Source organism: Vipera berus (genome assembly GCF_964194415.1).
Source record: "Vipera berus genome assembly, chromosome: 2".
NCBI lineage: Eukaryota > Metazoa > Chordata > Lepidosauria > Squamata > Viperidae > Vipera > Vipera berus.
In genome coordinates, this window is record NC_138203.1 from 268,368,896 (window position 1) to 268,389,239 (window position 20,344).

The window sequence follows — 20,344 nt, forward strand, 5'->3', positions numbered from 1 at the left end:
GAGACAATATCCAACAAGATAGCATTGACTGAATACAACAATACACACAGCAAAACACAGACGTACATGTTCCATTTTAAAGTGTAATTTTTATGAAGTGTTATTACAAAACATATAAGAACTAATGTAAACTAATAAAGAGCAGAAGCAGGAAAGGAAAAAAAACAGAAGAGGAAAGAAGGAAGGAAGGAAAGAAAGAAAGAGAAAGGAGGGAGGGAGGAAAGGAGGGGAAAAGGAAAGGAAGGAAGGAGAAAGAAGAAAGAAAAAAGGAAAGGAGGAGAGAAAAGAAAAAAAAGAAAAAGAAGGAAAGGAAGCAAGGAGAAAGAAAAGGAAAGGAGAAGAGAGAGAGAGAGAGAAAAGAAAGAAAGAGAAAGAAAGAAAAGAAAGAAAAAGAGAAAGATAGAAAGAAAGAAAGAGAAAGAAAAAGAAAGAAAGAAAAGAAAGAAAGAAAGAAAGAAGAAAAGAAAGAAAGAAAGAAAGAAAGAAAGAAAGAAAGAAAGAAAGAAAGAAAGAAAGAAAGAAAGAAAAAGAAAACAAAACATTGAAGGCCTTCACACTGTACATTTCCAAAGATCCATATTGGTTCATTACACTAAGCCACACTTTGTTGTATAAAGCACAATTGGTTGTTTTTCCCTAGCCCTGGTAAGCTGTAATCCTTATTTTACAGAATAGAATGATTAAGCCTACATAACTCTCTACATGGGGCTGCCCTTGAAGTCCACTCGGAGGCTCCAACTGGTGCAGAATGCAGCCGCGCAAGTTGTGCTGGGAGTCTCCTGATACTCCCATGTTACACCTTTGCTCCGCGAGCTGCATTGGCTGCCGGTTGTCCTCCCGGTGAGATTCAAGGTGTTGGTAATGACTTACAAAGCCCTACATGGCATGGGTCCGGATTACCTACGGCAGGAGTGTCAAACTCAATTTCATTGAGGGCCGCATCAGCATTGCGGTTGCCCTCGGGGCCGGGTGGGTGTGGCCAGGGTGGGTGTGGCCTACTGGGTGGGCGTGGCTAGAGTGCGTATGGCCTACCGGGTGGGCGTGGCCAGCTCTACATCGTTCGCATCAAGAGTGCCTATGGGGGAGCCTGGGCAGGAGTGGGACAGATCTGAGGGTCTCTGGCAGAAGGAGGGTCTCTGGGCCAGGGCCAAGGCAGTGGGGGCCGTTCCCTCACTGTTTCCAAGATGGCTTCGCGGGCCACATGAAACCACTTCGTGGGCCGGATCCGGCCCCCGGGCCTTGTGTTTGACATGTCTGACCTACGGCAACACCTGCGGCCGGCGTCAACTTCCCTCCGTCCAGTGCGCTCCCACAGAGAGGGCCTCCTCAGGGTGCCTCCGATCAGAGAATGCCGATTGGTGGCCCCTAGGGGGAGGGCGTTCTCTGTGGGCGCGCCAGACCTGTGGAACCGCCTGCCGGTTGAGCTCCGGATGGCCCCCGACCTTCGCTCCTTCCGGCGCGATCTAAAAACTTATTTGAGCAATCTGACCTGGTCTGATGGGTTAGGGTTGGGGTTTTAATATGTTTTTAATACTGTTTTAAACTTGGGCTAAATATTTAATCGTTTTTTAACTTTTGTATTTCGTTTTTTATATTTATTGCCCTGTACACCGCCCTGAGTCCTTCGGGAGAAGGGCGGTATAAAAATATAATAAATAAATAATAATAAATAAATAACATGCTAAGCCTACATAACATACATAACTTGCTAAGCCAGCCCCAAATAAACCACATTATCTCTTAGCATCATGTATGAATTTGTCCTAAAGAATCATTGCTAACACACAATTCACACTATTTTGTTTGAAGGTTGCTAGATATCAGCCCAACCACAGGCCTGAGCTTCGTTGTGGATACCACGGGAAGTATGGGGGAAGAGATCAACGCTGCTAAGTTTCAGGCACGGGAGATCATCAAACGGCGCCAAGGCACCCCTCAACAGCCAGATTTTTACCTCTTGGTGCCTTTCCACGATCCCGGTGAGATTACGAAGATAGTCTCTTTTTTAGTTGAATTTCATTTTTTATTCTACTGTATTTCTTGTTTGTTAACTCTGTCCCCAGCTTTACAACTAGTAGAATACAGTTAAAAGTGCAGAATGCAAAATAAAGCATCAAAGGAGACACACTGAGAAAAAAAATAGCAAACTGCAACAGATAAACAAGGATGACAGAACTTCTGGTTATCTAACCGCAGACGTTGGTGAATAAAAACATCTTTGCCTGCTGGAAGATAAGACTTTGGAGATGAGACTCTTGTTGCAATGATTTGGGAACCCTTCTGGGATTTCTGATCAGAACTGTCCCAACGATCTAAAATCTCAGGGAAGCTGATGTGAAAAAAATATGTGGAAGGGGGAGGGTGGGGAGTTTCCCTGCAAGATTCTAAATCAGCGTTTCTCAGTAAAAACAGTGTAACACCATCAGTGATGATATTACAATAAATGGCTGCAAAACATCAGGATAAGAATTGAAATTTTAAAATGGTTTTCCAAAATGTCTTGGAAAATATAAAGGTTTTCATCTAGTACTAGATAGGTTATAATATACAGTAGTTGTGTGTGTGTTTTTCTGCAGTGGACATTCAATGTTCCATATACTGAAATACTAAGAATTAATATCAGAGCTTTTGATCTGATATTGATCTCTCCCCCCTGTCTCTCTCTCTTCCTCTTCCTCTTCCTCTCCCCCTGTCTCGCTTCCTCTCTCTCTCTCTCTCTCTCTCTCTCTCTCTCTCTCTCTCTCTCTCTCTCTCTCTCTCTCTCTCTCTCTCTCTCTCTCTCTCTCTCTCTCTCCCTTTCTCCCTTTCTCCCTTTCTCCCTTTCTCTTCTAGGTTTTGGACCAGTCAGTAAGACCAGTGACCCTGAAGAATTCTGGAAAGTCTTAGACACCATCAGCCCATTGGGTGGTGGAGATGAGCCTGAAATGTGTCTGTCAGCCTTGGAGGTAGCATTCATGAGACACCCCTTATTGCTGCATGATTTTATAAATCAGAAGTTCTCAAACTGCCATCCATACAAACTCCATTTAAGAAAACCCAGAGAAAGATTGAGGATAGGGGGTGGGGGTGGGGGGTGGGAAATCAAAATATTGGATCTCTACTTGATTGATGGATTTCTGAGGATGGGGTTTTTAAGCTATTTTGACCAGGACTGGATTATTAAATGCATGGTAAAAAAAAAAGAGAGAGAGAGAATCTCTTCAATCTTGAAATAATAATTTTTTTCCCCTGACACTGAGAACAATTAATCGATGGAACAATTTGCCTCCTGGAGTTGTGGGTGCTCCATCGCTGGAGGTTTTTGAGAATACACTGGACAACCGTTTGACTGGGATGGTATAAGGGTCTTGCCTTGAGCAGGGGGTTGTACCAGAAGATCCTCCAGATCCAGCCCTATGATTTTATGACTCTAAACGATCCTAATTGGATGAGTGTGCCCCTTCCATAATGTAACTGAGGCGCAGTCTGTTCTCTTTTTAAAAAAAACAACAACAGCTGAAATAGGTTTTTCAATAGCTGATCAAAGCAGGGATCTTGATTTTCATAATGTTTGGTTGATAATTGATTAATTGTTCACCATCGGGTTGATGTTGACTGTTAACAGCCACATAGATAGGCTTTCTCCAGAACGATCTTTCCCCACCCAGACCTTGGAAGTCTCCCAGTAATGTATCCAGCAACACAAACATGCTGAAGCCCGTCTACCTTGCTGCTGGTAGTCCTTTATCCTGTCTTTCTATCAACAATGTCAAGCGTGTTCTTTTCAAAAGAAATCTTATCTGCCAAAGTAGCAGTCTTCCAATATCTAAAGGGCTAAAGAAGAAGGAGTCAAGCTATTCTCCAGAGCAGTTGGTGGCAGGCCAAGAAGGAATGGATGGAAACTAATCAAGGAGAAAACCAACCTAGAACTAAGGAGGAATTTCCTGACAGGGAGAACCATCAACCAGTGGGACAACTTGCCTTCAGAAGTTGAGGGCTGCAACACTGGAGATTTTTAAGAAGAGATTGGATGGCCATTTGTCTGAAATGATCTAGGGCAGCGATGGTGAACCTTTTAGAGACTGAGTGACCAAACTGCAACCCAAAACCCACTTATCTATCATCGGGTGCCAGGTGGGCATCGCCCATTGGGTGGGTGTGGCCTATTGGGTGGGTGTGGCTGTGGTGGTAAAGGCAGACTAAAGGTAAAGGTAAAGGTTACGTGCTAGTCGTTTCCAACTCTAGGGGCTGGTGCTCATCTCCGTTTCGAAGCCGAAGAGCCAGCGCTTGTCCGAGGACGTCTCCATGGTCATGTGTGTGAAAGCCCTAATAAGCAGGCATATACATAGAATGAAGGCTACTGCTAAGCTTGTAAGCCGCCCTGAGTCTTCGGAGAAGGGCGGGATATAAATGGAATTTAAAAAAAAATGTGGCCGGCATGACTAGACGCCAAAGGCTCACAGAACGCTGTTACCTTCCCACCGTAGTGGTCCCTATTTTTCTACTTGCATTTTTACGTGCTTTCGAACTGCTAGGTTGGCAGAAGCTGGGACGAGTAACAGGCGCTCACTCTGTTATGTGGCACTCGGGATTCGACCCACCAAACTGCCGACCTTTTGATCGACAAGCTCAGCGTCCTAACCCACTGAGCCACCGCGTCCCTAAAGGCAGACTGGGTGGGACTAAAAAGTTCAATCAAGTCCAACTTTGCGATATCTTTTTTTTTCCTGCGAGAAGTTTAAATTGATTGATTAATTGAACTTTTTTTCTTTGTTTGCATACGGCGGTGGAGGCCTAAAGCGAAAAGGTTTTATAAAACCCAGCTGAAGGCCTAGGCCAGGGGCGATGGGGCGTGTGCCCCCAGAGAGGGCTCTGCCTGCCACCAGTGGCACGCGTGCCATAGGTTTGCCACCCCAAGGGTATAAGGTCTGCTGCTTGAGCAGGGGTTGGACTATATGACCTCCAAGATCCCTTCCAACTCTTGTTACTCTCTCCTGTTAAATATCGTACTTGGTGGATATAGGTGAATCTTCCTTGTCTTTCTCTTTTCCACGTAGCTTGCCCTGCAGAATTCGCCACCCTATTCTGAGATCTTTGTCTTTACCGATGCATCTGCTAAAGATGCTCATCTGAAGAACAGTGTGGAATCCCTCATTCAGGAAAAGAAATGCAAGGTCAGCTGAGCCTCTTACATTTATCCAAGTTCCCTCTTGGGTATATTTCTTTCCAGTTGCGTAGCATACCAGTGCAAACTATGCCAGCCTCTTCCGCCTAATATCCTAGAAAAGTTTGTACTGGGGTGTCGCTGCAATGCTGTGGTTACGGAACCAGGTGGGGGTGTGGCAGCAGGAGGGAATGATGATGTGTGCGATTGCATCATCACACAAGTATTGCAACTTACCGTGTTTCCCCCAAAATAAGCCCTATCCCAAAAATAAGCCCTAGCTTGATTTTTTTGGTGGTGGGCCTAATATAAACCCTACCCCCAAAATAAGTTTGGGGATGAGGCACTTGCCTAAAAATCTAGCTAGGGCGGGGGTAGGGTGGGTGGAGCTGCCCCACACACCTCTCACCTGTTTACAGGCGGGCCTCCCGCACTCCAAAACTTGTCACGCCACGTGTCTCGTTGCGCCGGTGCCGCTCCTTGCGGTAGGAGACTACACAGTGCTTCGGGCCATTGCCACGCCTCACGGCAGGATGTCAAGCAGTGGCAACGGCCCAAAGCACTATGCGGCCTTCTGCAACCGGCCCAAAATACCACGCAGCTTCCTGCCACGATTGGCGGCAACAGCATGAAACACCATGCGGCTTCCTGTCACGACCAGCAACGCCGGCACAATGCGCCACGTGGAATCTGGCTGCAAGTGGCGGCAAGCAGCCGCTGAAGAAGTCAGGCAGCGGTGCAACAGGTGTCGGGGTTGTAGAAGGCCTGGCTGCAGTGGTGCTAAGGTAAGACATCTCCTGAAAATAAGACCTAGTGCCTCTTTTTGAGGTAGAAAAATTATAAGACCGGCTCTTATTTTTGGGGAAACACAGTAGATACATGCATCAGCCAATGGGACACAAGTATGTAGTGGCAGCAGTTGGGTACAGGCATCGCTGTGGGCATGTTAGCACAGTATTTTCCAACTTGGCAATTTGAAGATGCTGGGATGGGGAATTCTGGGAGTTGAAGTCCGTATGTCTTCAAGTTGCCAAGGTTGAGAAACACTGTTAGCATATTTAACTTAGGACTGGGAAGAACAGGAGTCAAGTCCATCCTCAGTTATGGAAGGTTTTCTGGGACCAATGAGAATCTTTCAGCCCCATCTAACTGATTGTGGGAAATAAATTGGAGGAAAAGATATATCTCACCTCAGACTCCTAGCAGAAAGGTTGAAGGTAAATCATATCACAAAATGAAAATAAAAAACAATGAATGATTATAATCCAAAATGGTATATTCTTTCCCCAGCCACTATTTCCAAATATGTTGCCGTTTTTATGCAAAATTGATTCATATTTCTAAACTATTTTGGTCCCCACATTCTGTATTTAGAATATTCTGTACAGGTTGTCCTCAGCTTATGACCACAATTGAGCCCAATATTTCTGTTGCTAAGTGAGACAGTCATTAAAGTGAGTTTGCCCCGTTTTATGACTTTTCTTGCCATACTTATAAGTGAATTACTGCAGTTGTTTATGTTGTAAAGTGAATCTGGCTTTCCCATTAACAGATTACCATAGATGGTAATCACGTGACCCCCGGGACACTGCAACTGTCATAAATATGAGTCAGTTGCCAAGCATCTGAATTTTGATCATCCATGCGAATGCAGCAATGGTCATAAGTGTGAAAAATGGTCATAAGTCATTTTATTCAGTGCCATTGTAACTTTGAACGGTCACTAAGCAAACTGTAGTAAGTCAAGGACTACCAGTATTCTAGATCCTAAGCCTGAGACTCTTGCTTTCTCAACGTCAGGTGACCTTCCTAATCACAGAAGACCCGTCCAAGACTCGAACGAAGCGGGAAACGCTTGCCCCGAACCGGTTCGACTTGTACGTTCACTTAGCTGAAAGTTCAGGAGGCCAGATTATATTTACAGACAACGATAATATCCGGCGGATGGCCGAGATTATTGGAGAATCCAGCTTATCTTCGGTAATGGCAAGGTGCACGTGTGTATATGTTTATGTATACTTTGCTCGTACAGGTCGAGGGACCACAATTTCTGTTCCTAAGCAAGGTGATTGTTAAGTGACTCATGCCTGATTTTAGGACCTTTTTTGGCCGTGGTTCTTAAGCAAAGCACTGCATGTAGGAGATGACCAGGCTGAGCTTGAAGGACGGGTCAAGCACCTCATCAGTCTTGAGTCCCTTCATGCCCACAAAAGCTCTTAAGTCCAGCCCACCTTGAATTCTTATCCGCCGCCAATTTGCTTTGAATGTTAGTGGTTCAGATTCTTGCAGAGAACTGCAATGAGCCTTTATATTCATTTGAACTGCCTGGATTTTTTATTTCCTCGGCGCTTGACGCTGCAGTTGATAAGTGAATCCAGCTTCCCACACTGGCTTTTCTTGTCGGAAGCTGACTAGGAAGGTCACAGATGGCGATCACATGACCCCAGGATGCTGCAATCTTTATAAATATATGCAGGTTGCCAAGCGTCGACATTTTGATCAGTGCGATGCTGTAATGATTGTAAGTGCAAGGAGAAAGTTGCAAGTCACTTTTTTAGTGCCACTATAACTTCAAATGGTTGTAAATCAAGGACTACCTGTAAACTTTTTAAGGGAGATCTTATTTAGCTCATTATTAGACGACAACCCTGTGCTGTTATTTTTTGGATCAGTCAGACTTTGAAATAATTTCAGTTATGCTTTTTGTTCTATTTTTTTTTGCAACTTATACTAAAGTGGCAGTATTTTCCATTAATCATAACAGTATCGGAAGCGCCTGCTGCATTATTATACAATCCTAATATTTAGAAGCAGTGGTATGGGGTAGTAAAAAAAAAATCAAGATTTTGCGCGTGAGTACACCAGGTGCCTTTACATGACACATATGTAAAAAGATTGTTGGGGGCAATTAAGCTGACTTTGTAATAATGCCGCTTGGGGGTGTGTGAAAGGCCTAATAAGCAGGCATATACATAGAATGAAGGCTACTGCTAAGCTTGTAAGCCGCCCTGAGTCTTCGGAGAAGGGTGGGATATAAATGGAATTAAAATAAATAAATAAATAAATAAATAAATAAATAAATAAGGTGTGGCTTTGATCACATGATCACAGTTGCCATCCCCATAGATGCCCCTGTTTTGAAGTCAACTTACCTCCTTTATTGCCATTGTCACTGGTTATAGATAGTCCTTGACTTATGACCACATTTGAGCCCAACGTTTCCTTTGCGAAACAAGGCAGTTGTTAAGTGAGTTTTGCCCCATTTTACAGCCTTTCTTGCCACGGTCGTTCAGTGAATTACTGCAGTTGTTAAGTTAGTGAAACGGTTATTAAGCGAATCTGGCATCCCCATTGACTTTGTGTGTCAGATGGTCACAAAGTACTGCAACCGTGGAGGGAGGGAGGGAGGGAGGGAGGGAGGGAGGGAGGGAGGGAGGAAGGAAGGAAGGAGGAAGGAAGGAAGGAAGGAAGGAAGGAAGGAAGGAAGGAAGGAAGGAAGGAAGGAAGGAAGGAAGGAAGGAAGCAAGCTTTCCACATGTGGTAGCCCCTGACTGATGAAAACTATACTATTTTTCTAGGTGACTGTCTTTCGCTACCACAAAGGAAACATCTTGAGATCTAAAGGGACTCAACGCAGGACAAAGAAGCAGGCTCCCCAGGTGGCAAACCACCAGTTCTGGATTGACAGTTTGGTGGACCATGTGGTTGTGACCATCCAAGGCTCTGTGGAATTCTTCGAAATAAGGGACCCTACAGGTAGCGATCTGTATTCACTCTTATACTGATTTTTTTGTGTGTGTTTTAGGTCTTGTACTTGTCACAAATGCTTTTATATTTTGCAGTGCTTCTTTTCTTTAGCTTGTGAAGGAACAAATGGAGTCCATGCTCAAGATGCTGCATTAGCACTGGGGAGATCAGGAAAAAAAAAGAGGAGAGAATGCTATATATTTCACCTTACGTTCTGTACAAAATTGTGGATTATAAGTTGTCCTCAACTTAGGAATGGTTGCTTAGCAGCCATTTGAAGTTATGAAAAAAAGCTCCTCCCCCCTTTTCACATTGGCCCACATTCATGGCCTTTTGCATTCCACAGTCATGAAACCATATTTTACAATGGTTTTGTTCAAAACTACCATTTACTTCCAGTTTCTGAGAAAACCAGCTGGTAGCAAAATATAGATTTGCTTAACAACCTTTATGACTGCAGCAGTTACTTTACAACCACAGCAAAAAATGTCATAACATTGGGTCAGTCAACTGGGTGACTCATTTTTACAATTGTTATGACTTACAACAGGGGTCTTCAAACTAGGCCCTTTTATGACTTGTGGACTTCAACTCCCAGAATTCCTCAGCCAGCATGCCTGGCTGAGGAATTCTGGGAGTTGAAGTCCACAAGTCATAAAAGGGCCAAGTTTGAAGACCCCTGACTTACAACCATAATGGGCAAGCTCCACTGTAGTCATAAATCAAGGGTTATCTGTATAATTATTATTTATTTTATTTATCAAACAAGATTTCTATCCAACACAATTCATAAAACATTCTAGGTAGTGTACATAGAATAACACATTTAAATATTCATGGTAGAATCTATAAAACTGACAGTAAGAATTAAAAAACAATAACACTAAACAACATAAAAAAATACAAGAGTATTATCAGACTAGAAGATAAAAATGAGGCCATGCCAAATTGGGGAAAGGGTCTCCAAAACAATTTGTTTTTCAGTGGTGTTTGAAAAATTGACAAAAAGTGTGGGGGGGTCAACCTAATTTTCAAAGGGAGGCAATTCCGCATGTTAGCTTGTATGGAGAAGCCGTGATAACATGCCTCAGAAATGAGAAATATTTAGCAGTTTCTTCCCAATAGCTCTCATTGGTTGGGCCAGAAATAGATGCAGGCTTTGTAAGGTGTAAACCAGCACTTGGACTAGAACCTGGAAATCAACTGGTAACCAGTGCAGGGCTGTGAAACTGGGGTTACATATTTCTGGGAATGCAGACTACATTCCACCACAACCGTAGAATGCTGCAGCCAGCCATAAAGGTGAAATGTGAGTGGGGAGGATGGTGCCACTATTGAAACTGCAGAATCAGTTGTAAGTATCTGTTGGGGGATCCATCATAACTTTGAATGGTTACTAAATGACCAGATTATTAAGCAAGGTGTCATAGTTCAGATAGATGAGACCAGTAGAAATAAGAACTCCGAGGCAATTGTTTTCCTCAAAGAACACATTCAATGGCAACATAGTATTGGCATGAACAAAGGTGAAACCAAGACTGAAAGTTCCCCCCCAAGGTTACACTATAACAAGTTGAACTTCCCACCCCTGCAATATGTCATAAATCACAATCCCCAATTAACTACTTTGGCAGGCTTTCTAACAGAAGCTCCAGCCCGCCAAAACTTAGCATGACCTTGGTTCCCACAGGAAAGTTATCGTTACGACTAAGCTAGAAGAATACATCTCCCTCCTCCCATTGCCACGGCAACCGAAAACGAAGTGAAGATGGCTGCAGCCAGAATCGTTTGAAGGTTGACACAAGGACTATCTGTACTTCAATTTATATCTTAAGAACCACTGATGTTCTTCCCATCCTTTTTTGTACAGATAGATTCCAAACTGATGCGACAATTCATGGTCCCCTAGCCAAGATCCAGTCCATTGGTGGAATTTATAGAGCATTCCTTTCTGCTCCTATCCATCCTGGTAAATGGACTTTGAAACTTCGATCCAAAGGACATTATTCAGTTTACATTCAAGGTGAGAAAAGGGTTTAAACTGGGGTCTTGGGTCAACAGGACCAGTCCTTCCATTAGATATAGTGGCATTGATCTCAGCTCTGTAGGTTGTCTCCTCCAATGTAAAGCTGCAGTACTCTTCTATCATTCCAGGTTCATTTAACACTAAACATTAAGTGTTGGGGGTAAACAAAGGCAGAACAATTGGTGAGTCCTGATATATAATGGAGATGTCATATTCTGTGTTGAGTGAAGAAAAGGTAGCATTTTCAGTCTTTAAAAAAACTGTACTCTTCAACTCCCTAGTCCATTGCTGGTCATGACAATAGTAATAGCAATAGCACTTAGACTTATGAACCACTCCATAGTGCTTTATAGCACTCTCTGAGTGGTTTACAAATGTTAGCATATTGCCCCCAAACAATCTGAGTCCTCATTTTACTAACCTCAAAAGGCTAGAAGGATAAGTCAATCCTGAAACCTGTCAGGATTGAACTCCAGGCTGTGGGCAGAGTTAGCCTGCAATCCTGCATTTAAGCGTGAGCTTAAATGGACTCCAGAAGATGGTAGAGGACAGGAAGGCCTGGAGGAACGTTGTCCATAGGGTCACGATGGGTCGGACACGACTTCGCAGCTAACAACAACAACAACAACAACTGTATTCCAACCAGTGCACCATCAGGGCTCTGCGGGATCTGGTTTTAAAACATCTGAATGTTTTGACAGGTCAGAGCACCCTTGATTTCTTGTATCATTTTGCTGTTCCCGCTGATGGACGTCACCCAGGGCTATTCAGGCTGGATAGTCCTCCTGTTGAAGGTAAATACAGAGATTGTTTCTGTGCAGAAGATCCATTTTTGTTTTTACACCAAAGAGAAATCTCTATGTAATGGTAGCCTTCCATTACATACTTGGCAATCATAACTGACTGTGGTAGAATGTAGTCTGGATTCCTGAGATGGAGGGATGGAGGGGCTGCATTCCAGAGGACCAAAAAGCAGCAAAGGTTGGATAGTTTATCTGGGAGAAAGAGGGTCAAATAGCTCCTCCATAGTGTTGTGATTCAGGGTCAGCCTGTGGGTTCGGCAGTTGGGTCGGACGACTCAGAGGAGGAGGAGGGGGGTGTTGAAGACCTTGCTGAGGGGGTTGAAGATCTTGCTGATGAGAGCCCTCAGCCAGGCCCCTCCCACTTGGTCACCACGGAGACCCAGCTGTGTGAGCCTGACAGCGTGGATGAAGATGACCCACAGCTGGCCCTGTTCAAGGACGCCCGACGCAGGAGGCAGTCAATTAGGAGTAAACAGAGGAAGGCAATGGGGTTTCTCGGAAGGAGGCAGAGAGAAGCCACGCCCTGAACTCTATATAAGGGGAATGTGTGGGGAGGGCTGGTTTGCTGAAGGCAACCGCTTGGATAGTTCGTGTTTCTTAAAGCTCCTGTTTCTTGGTTCGTGTCTTGTTTGTTTTTGTAGCTATAAATTTGGCAGGCGTAATTCCAGCCTCTTGCCGTTTGTAAAGGGGTTGTCCCTGCCTTTTCTGCAGGGCCGGTAGCAGGCTGGTACAGAACACATAGAAGTTCTCAGAGCATAGGTTTAATGGTGGAAGTAGTTCCTTTTAGTCTGACAAGATTCTCTCTGCAAGTGAGTAACGATAAAGAAAACTGTTTACAAGTCCCTCTGCATATCTTTCTTGGTTTTTGGAGCCTGACACGTATCTCTGAAGGGTGTGAACGTATGGGAAATTAACCCCCAATTTGTACCATCATAACTTAGCTTCAGAAATCATTTCCTTATGACATTTTGCTTTCAGACGAGGCACTGATTATTCAGTCATCCGTCCCAACTTTTTTTTTGTCTTTCTCTTCATCGGTGTTCTTTCCTATGCTGGTTCCATTTCCCCCCCTCTTTTCAGAAAATAATAATCTCTGAAGCAGAAAAAGATGGCATTTTTTTGCACTATGCCTTTTGATTACTAAGGTTGGTAGATGTGGAAGCATCCGTAATCTCTGCTGCATCTTATTTTCCATCTGAGTCACAGAGACAGCAATGCTAGAGTGTCGCCTTACCATCATTTTCTCACCCTGCTTCTTTCCACCTTTTGAGCTGATCTCATAAAAGCATATGAGAAATACAGGATGACTTGAATTTGGGTGAGAAATTTACAGATGTTATCCCTGTCTGTGCTATGATGCTTTGAGCCTGCACGTCATTGTGGAATGAAAGAAGAACCACATCAGCGTTGCTTGAATTCCCCATTTTAGAAAATAGAACATCCACAAATGAATTCTCCCTGTGACTATGTAGGACAGATGGGGAGGAAGATAACCACCAGATTGCAAGAACATAAGCGAGCGGTCAAACGAGAAGAACCAAAATCATTGGTAGCCTCACATTGCAATAAGGACATACATTCAATTTTGCAGCTACTAAGATTGTTGGACGAGCAGACACAAAAACAGCCAGGGGAGTGATTGAAGCCTAGGAAACAGGCCCCTTGTCAATCAACAGGAGTGCTGATATACTCCCAGCTTATCAAGTACTTAGGAGGCGGGAGCTTGGCAGCACAAGGAAACAACAGCCAACAACTTAATAGCCATCAACACCAACACAGTGTACATCTAAAAAGCTACATGCAACAGCACCATATAAATACCGCACACAGAGAAGTTCCCTGAGGATGGGCTCCAGTATGAGTCCAGAAGCTCGGGAGACAAAAACCTCTGGTCCCAGTAACCGACCCAGATTGGATCCTGCAATAGAACATCCAGTTGTTCCTTAGAACTATCTCCATCTTTAGTCTAAACACACACACACACACACACACACACACACAAACATGGTCTTTTAAGGTTAAGGATGAAAGGCATCAGGCACATCAGGTTCTTTAGAGATTGGATGTTTGGTACGGTTAACCTTTGCTTTTCAACAGGTTTGCCTACCTACCTGGTTGTAATGGCAGTTGGTCTGAATCAGATTAAGTCGGGCTCTGTTCAGCTACAGTCGGTGAACTTAGAAGCAAGAACAGGCAGCCTTGGGGAGTTAAAACTACAGAGAGGAGACAATCGGATGGACCTGTTTATGGCCGAGCTGCCTCCAACTCTATCAACCACCAACAGCTTTTCCATAGTGGTCCATGGAGTGGATGGTAAGGGCCAGAAGTTGGAGAGATCTGCTCCTCAAGTTGCAACTGTCATAGGATCACTCCTAGAGGTAAGAGAAAAGCCAAGGAAGAGGATTTGGGGCATCTTCCTGTATTTTACACCTGTATTATTTTTTTTTAATCCCATTTATATCCCGCCCTTCTCCGAAGACTCAGGGCGGCTTACAATCTAAGAAGCACAAATCAATGTGCTTAGCAATTTTACAGGTGTCTCCTTTTCCTGCCATTACTATACTATAGATCAGGGCTAGGCAACCTTGGCCCTTTTATGACTTGTGGACTTCAACTCCCAGAATTCCTGAGTCAGCATGTCTGGTTCAGGAATTCTGGGTATTGAAGTCCACGAGTCATAAAAGAGCCAAGGTTGCCTAGCCATGGTCTATAGACAATTCTGTTCTGTAGAACCTGTCTCTTGTTAACATTTTGGATAGGGGTGTGTGGGTATGGGTGTAGTCCTTGACTTATGACTTAAGAGACTATTCAAAATTACAGTGAGCCTCCCAAAAGGTTCTTATGACCTGGATTTGAAGTTCCAATGGCCACACTCCCCTGTGGTCACATGACTGCATTTTGGTTGCTTGGCAACCAGCCTGCCTTTATGGCCGCCCACAGTATCCTGCAGTTACAAGACTTTAAATTATGACATTTTTGCCAGAAACTGGCATGTACTTCTGGTTTCCAGGAAAAAAAACAATGGAGTAACTATACAACTGTGGTGTTTGCTTAATGATTGCTGCAAAAAGATTGTAAAATTCAGCGTGGTCGTACGATGGCCCACTTAACAATTGCCTCGATTTACAACCATAACTGCAGGCTCAATTACAGTCATAAATCGAGGAATACTCATACTCATATATTTATATAACATACCTATGTGTGTGCATATACATACACATTCACATATATAAACATACACCTATACATATACAATGTGTTTTGTATCCCATATGGTTTTGTGTGAATACTTTTTCTACAGGAAATCTTTGACAGCCAAATTAGATAGAATGGAGGCAGGCTTGAAAATCTAGATTAAGTTGCCGTGAGTCCCTTGGAGACTGTGGAGAGTCTCAAAACCACTTTTTCTAGTTTTGTTTCTTCTACCAGCAGGTGTTGCTGACCCAACTTTATTGCCACAAATCGAAAAACAGCTTCTTACTAAGGTTACAAGAGAAATGTGCCTAAACAGTCATGTCAGTTTTTGGTATTTTTACTCTCCAGTTCTGTACATTCTCAGTACAGGTAGTCCTTGATTCACAACCATAATTTTTAACATTTTTAAATGAGTTTTGCCCCATTTTATAACTTTTCTTGCCCCAGTTGCTAAGTGAACCACTGCAGTTGTTGAGTTAGTAACACAGTTGTTAAGTGAATCCCGAATGGGAAAACTCGCCACAGCGAACTCGCTGCAGCCACCTCTCCATGGCCAACTCATTGTGGGACAGATTGCCACTTAATGAACTGTTACCTGTACAGTAGGGACGCGGTGGCTCAGTGGGTTAGGACGCTGAGCCTGTCTCTATCAGAAGGTCGGCAGTTTGGCGGGTCGAATCCCGAGTGCCATGTAACAGAGTGAGCGCCTGTTACGTGTCCCAGCTTCTGCCAACCTAGCAGTTCGAAAGCACGTAAAAATGCAAGTAGAAAAATAGGGACCACTACGGTGGGAAGGTAACAGCGTTCCGTGCGCCTTTGGCATCTAGTCATGCCGACCACATGACCATGGAGACGTCCTCGGACAAGCGCTGGCTCTTCGGCTTTGAAACGGAGATGAGCATCGGCCCCTAGAGTCGGAAACGACTAGCACGCATGTGCGGGGGAACCTTTACCTGTACAGTACCTGTGAGATGGCTTCCTGTGTTTTTTAGGCTGCTTTCCCATTTCTCCATTTTCTGAGATTTTTCCTCTTCAGGATTGGGCCAATATGTTTCTCCCACTATCTGATATTGGTTTTCAAACCTGCTCCCTCAGATCTGCCCCTGATTGGCCTTCCTTGCTAATTAATGTTCATCTGAGATGTCTTCTCTTTTTAAACTGACCTGCCAACAAATCTATCAGCAGAAATTATCTGTCCAGAGCAACTGCTTTGTGATGGCTGTTTCTATCCCAGTTCTGTAACTTAAACCCTGATTTGTTCCAGCTGAGCAGAGAGACTCCTGTATTCCCAGGGAAACGTGTTTCCATCTCTTGGAAAGTCACAAATCCTGGTGCACCTAAAAGTTATGAACTGAAAGTGATCAGCCTTCCCCGGATTCCAGCCGACATCTCTAAGGCCAGGTAACTTTTCTAAGTGGCAATGATAAGCAACATTAGAAGGGTTTTTTCCCCGCTTATGTTGAGGCTTGATATGCAGAATTTCCTGTCTATCTGCCCTAGTGTAAAGACTGCTTTTGTTTCAAAATTACATTGCGGACAAGAAGAGAATAGAACTTACTGCATAACTCATGCATTTGTTTGGAAGAACAACTAATGTTTAATGCCGATGGAGATGCTCAGTCATCCAGTCATCCATGATTGTTGTTGTTTTTCCAAAAGGCAACTGGATGATGTTTTTTCCTTGAGGAAGAGGTTTTACTTCATCAGTTCTGATGAAGCTTCTTGGATGAGAAGTTAAAGGTCTTCTTCTTCAAGGAAAAAACATAGTCTCCAGTTGCCTTTTGAAAAAAAAACTACTAATGGTTAAGTTTTTAGAGATAGGGCTGGATGCGTTTGGAACATGGTTTGATGAAATACTAGCAACTTTATTTCTAGGTCTCTAAGATAAGGTTTCAGAGTTCTGCGTAATTCTTTGCCTTCCTATGTCTGGCAGAGAAAATGTGAGCCATAGAAAATTAGGATTCATACAACCATTCCTTAGTAATAAAGATGAAGAACATTTTTCTGACTTGGATGTGTAATTTTTATTACTCTCTCAAAAGTATACAATTGGTTGCATATATTTCCCATTGCTTTGTCTCTTTTTATAGATCTTTATATTTCTTCAGAGGAAAGGCAGTATATATATATATATATATATATATATATATATATATATATATATATATATATATATATATATATATATATATATATATATATATATATATATATATATATATATATATATATATATATATATATATATATATATATATATATATATATATATATATATATATATATATATATATATATATATATATATATATATATATATATATATATATATATATATATATATATATATATATATATATATATATATATAGAATTCCAGGTTCTTTCCATCCCATCCCATAACAGACCCGCTCAGCACCTGTCCTCAAAGCCTGTTCTTAGGCCATAAACACACTTTTGCGTTCCATTAAAGCAACTTCAAGATGTCTGGACCATCTCCCAGAATTCCTCAGCCAGCATGCTGTCGAGAATTCTGGGAGTTGAAGTCCAGACATCTTAAATTTGCTAGGTTGAGAAACACTGCAGTAAAGGGAACCTGTGACCCACTGATATGGGGCTTAACTGCTCTCGGCATTTTTCTCCTATGCCCACCTTGGATGGGGATTGTGGATCAGTAATATCTAATGTACCACACGCCACCCACCTTATTCCTTGTACGGAGTGTGTGCTTTTCCTGCAGGTGGCTCCAGATTCAATTACTTGGGGGAAGAGTTCAGATGGCTTATGGAGGCAACCAACATTAGGTCCAATCAAGCTACATTCTCCCCACCCCCACCCCTTTTTTAAAAAAAATATAAGCTAGACTGTCCAACAGTATTGTCATTGTCACCTTCTCTTTCTTGCAGACTGCAATTAGGCTTCAACCAAACACGCACAGGACAGATATTCCTAAATATTCCTGATAATGCTCTACCTGGGTCACTGATTACAATAACCTTGCAGGCCAACACTCTCAACTCGTCTGCAGAGCCTGATTTTGCCCATATCGATCTTCTGGTGATGCCTCAGCCTCAGGTGAGACATGCATGAACAAACCATGTTGGAAAACAGCTCTGGAGAAGAGACCTACTTGGATAGTTTGACGCATCCTTCATTTTTTACCAAAAACAACTTTTTATAGGATCAGATAGGAAAGCGATCTCATTTAGTACTCTGTCTCAAGCAGTGAACATTAGTAGATTTGGCTACAGATGTCCAACTCTGTCCTTAAGTCCAGTGAGATGCTTGCCTGTTCTCAGAATCTGCTGCCTTTGGCAGTGTCAGTAAAGAAATGGAGAATATTCATCTTGTTAGGACATGTTGGATCTGTGCACTTTGGGTACTGTTCTGCATCCCAGGATTAAAATGCTTTATAACTCCAGAATCCATATAGTATTACTCAACAAAAATAATTGCATAACAGATAATTTATTGTCCAGGAACTTTAAGCAAAGACATACATTTTGCAGAAAAGACATCTGGTCATCACAATATATTAATGTTGATATCTGTTCATTTTCGTAGGTAAAAAGGGATAATTCTCCATCTCAGCTATGCGTGTTACATCTGCTAGCTATGCGTGCAGCATGGTTCGTTAGACAAAAAGCTTTTACAACCTGGCACGTAACAGGATGTTCTGCAATAAACTTTGAAACTCCTCCCACAGTTCTAGATAAGCTATAGGATTTACTAACAACTAGACTACATTTCTCAGAAGCCATCTCTTAAGGAAATAGCATTTAACCCTGTAAATGCTACATGTTCTTACATACAATTCTGCTAAGGATACAACATTAACCCTGTAAATGCTAAATACTCTAACACAGTTCTTAACTCCTAAGCTGGCTACAATCTGGTCCAGCACAGATACTGCTTGACTATAGCAGCTAACTAAATGAATTAATGCATGAGTGGATCCTTCTTGATGTCTTGAATTAAGTCTACAAGGGGTTCTGGAACTAAAACCCACTATATTTGGAAGGCAACAAGTTGGGAGAGGTTGACAAAAATCCAGATACGGAGCCTAGGAGATTCAATGAATACCCCACTGGGCTGCATGCATTCTTAAGCAATGCAGTAAACTGGTAATATTTTTATCATATGGGCAAGTGGCTTTGAATGACACTACAGTGCAATAAACTTGCATCTGCTTTTCCCAGGTGTATTATTTAAGACCACAATACTAACATCAATTGATTGTGCATGAACATTTGCCAGTGCAATTGTTTGATCTATTGCAACTAGTCCCTTTTGTTCCTTAATCATAGGTGGAGACCATCTCATCCCCAGTATGCAATGTCACCTCTTCGGAGAATTCTTGTGGTCCACCACAGTCCCCCTGTCACAGCCAACGTTGGGCAGCCACCTTGCAAATCTGGGACAAAGCCGGTATTCATTCGGTGCAGGTGGAAAATGGTCCAGTGGTTCCTCACCAAGCCCATGGGCTTGTGGAAATAGTCACTTACACCTCAAATTGTTGCTCGCGGCAAGCAGAGCTAGTGGTCACCAACCTTCTCGGGGAGAAATATCGATGTCAAGTGGAAATAATGCCACCTGTCCTTCCTGGCAAGGCAGTAACCACACCTCCAGAGGATTTTAGGGTGGTGGCAGATGCTCCTGGTGCTGCTGATAGAGCTGTTGCTCCTTCTGCCATAATCTGGTGGTGGATCTCAACCATCTTATTGGCCATTGTGTGGCTGGCACCATAAGGCCACCATTTATTACATATGGGAGGAGTTCTTGGTATTCTGCCTGCCCTCTGCTGGGAAATGATGGTATTTACCTTATTGGAGAGTAAAGTTTAAAAAGCATCTGCTGAGCAGGAGCACAATAACTAACATTCTATGAGGGAGGGAGGGAAGGAAGGGAGGGAGGGAAGGAAGGAGAAGGAAGGAAGGAAGGAAGGAAGGAAGGAAGGAAGGAAGGAAGGAAGGAAGGAAGGAAGGAAGGAAGGAAGGAAGGAAGGAAGGAAGAAAGGAGTCTACTCAGTGTGAAGGAAAAATCACTAAAATCCTCTAACCTGATTGGAAGAGCTGAGTTAGAGAGAGAACAAGAATCTTTTTTTTTTATGGGGTAGAGCATCCATTAACACAACCTTGTAGTGAACCTGGCTTTTGACCAGGTAACTAGGACTCTTAATCTATCAGGTGATGTTTTTTTAATATGAGCTTGCTCTCTAGTGTGAGATGGGCTCCTTGAAACAAATTTTAACTGGACATGATAGGATAGTTGTTCCGATCTGTATGCACAGGATGGACTATGGGATATGATTTCCCAAGAGGGATTGTCCGAAGGCCCACGTGGGTCCTGAACCCACAGTCTTGCTGCTAGTAACCATATGCTTTGATGGACAGCACTAGTTTTGGGGTTGCTAATCCCATGGATTGA

The 20,344-nt window shown here is 43.0% G+C and overlaps 1 protein-coding gene across 1 annotated transcript in view; it reads left to right on the forward strand.

Moving 5' to 3' along the window:
* The window catches only part of VWA7 (von Willebrand factor A domain containing 7), a 55,714-nt gene that overhangs the window by 18,624 nt on the left and 16,746 nt on the right, over positions 1-20,344 (forward strand). Inside the window, exons 7-17 of the mRNA XM_081317761.1 lie at positions 1,810-1,979; positions 2,833-2,945; positions 5,037-5,153; positions 6,944-7,123; positions 8,722-8,899; positions 10,761-10,913; positions 11,618-11,710; positions 13,817-14,097; positions 16,182-16,318; positions 17,824-17,992; positions 19,225-19,731. Of these exons, the coding sequence (XP_081173887.1) occupies positions 1,810-1,979; positions 2,833-2,945; positions 5,037-5,153; positions 6,944-7,123; positions 8,722-8,899; positions 10,761-10,913; positions 11,618-11,710; positions 13,817-14,097; positions 16,182-16,318; positions 17,824-17,992; positions 19,225-19,665 (2,032 nt within the window). The 3' untranslated portion in view covers positions 19,666-19,731. The remainder of the gene's footprint in view (positions 1-1,809; positions 1,980-2,832; positions 2,946-5,036; positions 5,154-6,943; positions 7,124-8,721; positions 8,900-10,760; positions 10,914-11,617; positions 11,711-13,816; positions 14,098-16,181; positions 16,319-17,823; positions 17,993-19,224; positions 19,732-20,344) is intronic.